At 38.4% G+C, this 4,164-nt stretch overlaps 1 protein-coding gene across 2 annotated transcripts in view; it reads left to right on the top strand.

Moving 5' to 3' along the window:
* Nucleotides 1–467: 467 nt before the first annotated feature.
* Nucleotides 468–4,164, top strand: part of Fbxl3 (F-box and leucine rich repeat protein 3) — a 16,632-nt gene continuing 12,935 nt past the window's right edge. Inside the window, exons 1-2 of one of the 2 annotated variants that reach the window (XM_010622366.3) lie at nt 468–1,057; nt 3,765–4,113. In XM_010622366.3, the coding sequence (XP_010620668.1) occupies nt 3,766–4,113 (348 nt within the window). In that variant the 5' untranslated portion in view covers nt 468–1,057; nt 3,765. Of the gene's footprint in view, nt 1,058–2,262; nt 2,680–3,764; nt 4,114–4,164 lie in introns of those variants that run through there. The other variant, XM_010622365.3, reaches the window with a different exon arrangement.

Genomic DNA, 4,164 nt, shown 5'->3' with positions numbered 1-4,164 from the left:
GGAGCCGCTCCGGGGTGCGGCGCCCCGGCTGGGAGCCTTCTCGGGGGCGTTTCCCGCCGTGCCTACTGCGAAACATGTCAACAAGGCGTGGTGCGTGACAGGCACCGCGGAGCTCGCCCGGGCGTCGCCCGCGCGGCTGTGGGAAGCTTGAGCATCGGGAAGCGCTGGGATATGAAAACAAATTGCCTAGGGTAGTGCGCTGAGATTGTCGAAGAAAGCCAATCGGCTGAGGTGGCGCAGGCTGGACGAGACGCCCCCGCCGCGTAGCCTGGTGGAAAACTTGGTCAACTTGTGATGAGCAGCTTCGCGCCTGCTTTCAGCGTGTGCAGCCTTGGAGGCGGAGTTGTAGGCAGGGGTCAGGAGGCAGCCCCGTCAGTGATTGACCTGCCTCTCTCCAAGCAAAAACGAGAGTAATTTGTTGTTAATGGTATCGAATAACGCAGATCTTTTATTTAGATTGTTTTGCGGGAAAATAAGCTGATTTCGATTATCCTTAAACTATATAAAAATGGGATCCACTCCTAGTTTACCTGTCTGTGATCCCCGGACAAGTTTTCTCCACGGTGTTTCCCCTTCCATTCTGTGAGTTAGTCTGTTGTAGCAGTCTTGTATTTCAGCTAAAGAATGTACATTAACTCTTATATTAAAGCAGAACATAAAAGGACATAAAGGAATTGTAATACCAAAACAGTACAAATGAGCTTTTAAATGCCCAGTGTATACAGAAGCGCCTAGTACGTTGAGGGACCACCCAGGTGTTCTGTTTTTCAGCAGTAATGAAGTTGATTCCTTTCAGAGTTTGTAGAAATGTCGTTAATTCTCTTAACTCCTTTGTGGTGCTCAACTAGTCTAGTTTTTTTCCTCATCAGTTCCTTTTGGCGTTTGCTAATATCACCAAAAGCGCTTGCTCATGAAGTTGCATATTTGTGGCCCTGAAACACTGCAGATAATTAAACTACCAGAATCCTAGAGGCCTGGTTTTGGTGCTTCGAAGTCTCATTGACTCTTCCCTCAGGTTGACCCTCCACTCTGTTCCTGTATACAAGAGAGATTAAAAGTAAGAGATACAAAAGTCCACTGATGTAGGTTATTTGCAGATAAGTGGATGCTCTGAATTGTTTTAACTTTCCATACAGCAGAGCTTCATGTATAAATCTAATAAAATTTACGCTTTTGAAAGCATTGGAAACTTTGGCATGAATAAGTGAGACTAATTTGGAAAAAAATTGATAGAAATCTTTATTAGGTGTCTTCTTTAATATTATTTTCATGAATGAGAATACAGGTGATATTTTTTATTGGCATTTGACCTTATATTTTCTATTAATACACTATATGACTATACCATATGTCATAATATATATGACAGTTCACAGGCTTTTGTTTAGCTATTCATAAACCAGCTAGTGCTAAAACTTCACCTCAGTGGTCATATAGTCTTATTTAAATCGAGGTACTTTATTTTAGAATTACATACTTATATTTAAAATACCAAGCTAGGCATGGTGGTGCACATCTGTAATCCCAGCATTCAGGAGGGTGAGGCAGAAGGATTGCTGTGAGTTCCAGGCCAGCCTGGGCTACATAGTGAGTTCAAGCAGCCTAAACTGTATAGTGAGACCTGTCTCAAAAGAACCAACTTTGGGCAGAGGATGTAGCTTAGTGCCACCTTGCCTGCCTGACAAATGCAAGGTCCTGAGTGCAATTCCAGGTACCAGGAAAAAAAAACTTATTTCCTGACTTCGGAAAGGTATTGAAATAAAAATTTAAAACAGGACTGTGATAAAAGAAATTTTATATTACCCATTTTATGACCAGCAAAGCATTATCTTAAATTTTCTTATTTGTGAATAAGTCTGATATTTTATTTTTATGGATACTTGTACTGTACTTTATTAAATTAAAATGCACTATTCCATCTTTAAGTTTAGTAGTTCTGACTTTAGAAGACCTTGCAAAAAGAGGAATCAGCATTCTGTAGTAGAATGTAGAAATTATGAAGACATTTCTTTTTGAATCTTTGTAAATTCCATGTAATTTTACATAATGAAAAGAGAAATTATAAACTTTGGGTAGCAAACTCCGTTCTTCGACCCAAATTGTATATGCTAAAATTAAAGTTAGCCTTCAAGATAAATCAAAGCAGAAAAATGGGTTATAGTGGCAAAGTGTTAATCTCTAATTGGACAGTATTATTAGATTTTTATGATACTGTTTATACTGTAGAATTATTATGCTACTGTTTCTCTGAATATGTTTTTGAAAGTGTTTCTAAATTGATATGTAAGTCTTAGTCTTCAAAAAAAACCATCCTCTTGCTTTCTCTTGTCAGTTTTCTGTGTTTCTCTCCCACTGCTCAATAGGATATGCATAACTTATTTCACTTTATTCCCATAGTTAGAAGAAGGAACATTGAGGAACAAGCAGTTTAATGTGCATAGGCTAAGACCTCCTGGACGGATTTTCGTGGCATGCAGGCCACTGGACTGCCATGCTGTTTTTGCTCTCCAGCCTCCAATCCTTTTTCACAAATTATGCTAGCTCCTGGGTGGGAAAAGTCTGCAGAGACATACTTTATTGAGTTATACTTAGGCATATCCTTCGTCCTGCACAGGAATCAAATTCTTACATGCTGATTCGTCAGAAGTAATTGGATATTACAAGACAACTTTTTGAAAGGTGATGAACCCAAGTTTAGGTCCAAACCCCTACTCTTCCAGGACTGCTCTCTAGAAGCAAAAGTATTGCAAGCTCTAATGTAAATAGGCATACTAATGAGTATCTGCCCATTTGGAACCCATTCATTGTATTTAGACAGCTCTTTTATCTGATTATATATAATGTAATGCATTAACATTAAAAGGAATGTATAAAATGTATAAATAAAAGGCGAACTGGGAAAAAGTCACCTGTGATCTCACCACCCATTGTTAAAGATTATAATAATTTGATGGGTCTCCTCCCTTCTTGTACCTTCCTCTTCTGGCAGTGCTGAGGGTGGAACCTAGGCATTCTAGCATTCTACCACTGGGTTATAGCTCCAGCTGAGATCTGCTTATTTCAAGAATAGGTTGGAAATGTCTAGCAGTAGCCAATATCACGGACTTCTTAGGAAAACCTGTTGGCTACTTAATTCACATCCCCTTTGGAGATTTTGGGGTAATTTAATAATGCAAATATAAGCTGTAGTCAGTGGTGCACATCTGTAATCCCAGCACCGGGAGAGGCCCTAGATGGGCAACTTAACCAGACTGTATCACAAAATAAAAATTAAAAAGGCTACATATACAGCTTAGTGGTAGAGCACCCCTTTAGTCAGTCAGCAGTATCACTCACACACACATACACACACACACACACACACACACACACACACACACACACACACACAAACCCTCAAATAAAGTAGATATCCTTAGATGACTTTTAAGCTTTTAGAAAGTATCACTGTGTTGCTTTTTATATCCATTTTAGTTCGTGGACTATAACCTTTGAAATATAAATTCTTAGTGTAGTTTTAAAATCATAAATAATGTGATATAAATGTAAATTTTACATGCCAGAAATGTGTGGAATTTGTAAAAGTATAGCTGGTATCCATTGGCTTTTTTCATTATATTTTATTTTGGTATTCTTGAATTATTGGTCCAGTCTGTGCATGTTTGAAATATAACAGATACACATCTCAATGACAAAAAAATGAGGGTTTGTTTTTGTTTAAAAGATAAGTAGAATGAAAAAAAGTGATGTGTTTTTCTAAACAGGATGAAACGAGGAGGAAGAGATAGTGACCATAGCTCATCTGAAGAGGGTACTGCAGAGAAATCAAAGAAACTGAGGACTACAAATGAGCATTCTCAGACATGTGACTGGGGTAATCTCCTTCAAGACATTATTCTCCAAGTATTTAAATATTTGCCTCTTCTTGACCGGGCTCATGCTTCACAAGTTTGCCGTAACTGGAATCAGGTATTTCACATGCCTGACTTGTGGAGATGTTTTGAATTTGAACTGAATCAGCCAGCTACATCTTATTTGAAAGCTACACATCCAGAGTTGATCAAACAGATTATTAAAAGACATTCAAACCATCTACAGTATGTCAGCTTCAAGGTAATATTTTAAACCCTTTTTAAAAACAAAGCATTTTTTTTTTTTTTTTAA

The sequence above is a fragment of the Fukomys damarensis genome, unplaced genomic scaffold (genome assembly GCF_012274545.1).
Source record: "Fukomys damarensis isolate Sample0158 unplaced genomic scaffold, DMR_v1.0_HiC HiC_scaffold_6, whole genome shotgun sequence".
NCBI classification, from domain to species: Eukaryota; Metazoa; Chordata; class Mammalia; order Rodentia; family Bathyergidae; genus Fukomys; species Fukomys damarensis.
This window is presented reverse-complemented; position numbering and strand designations above follow the sequence as displayed.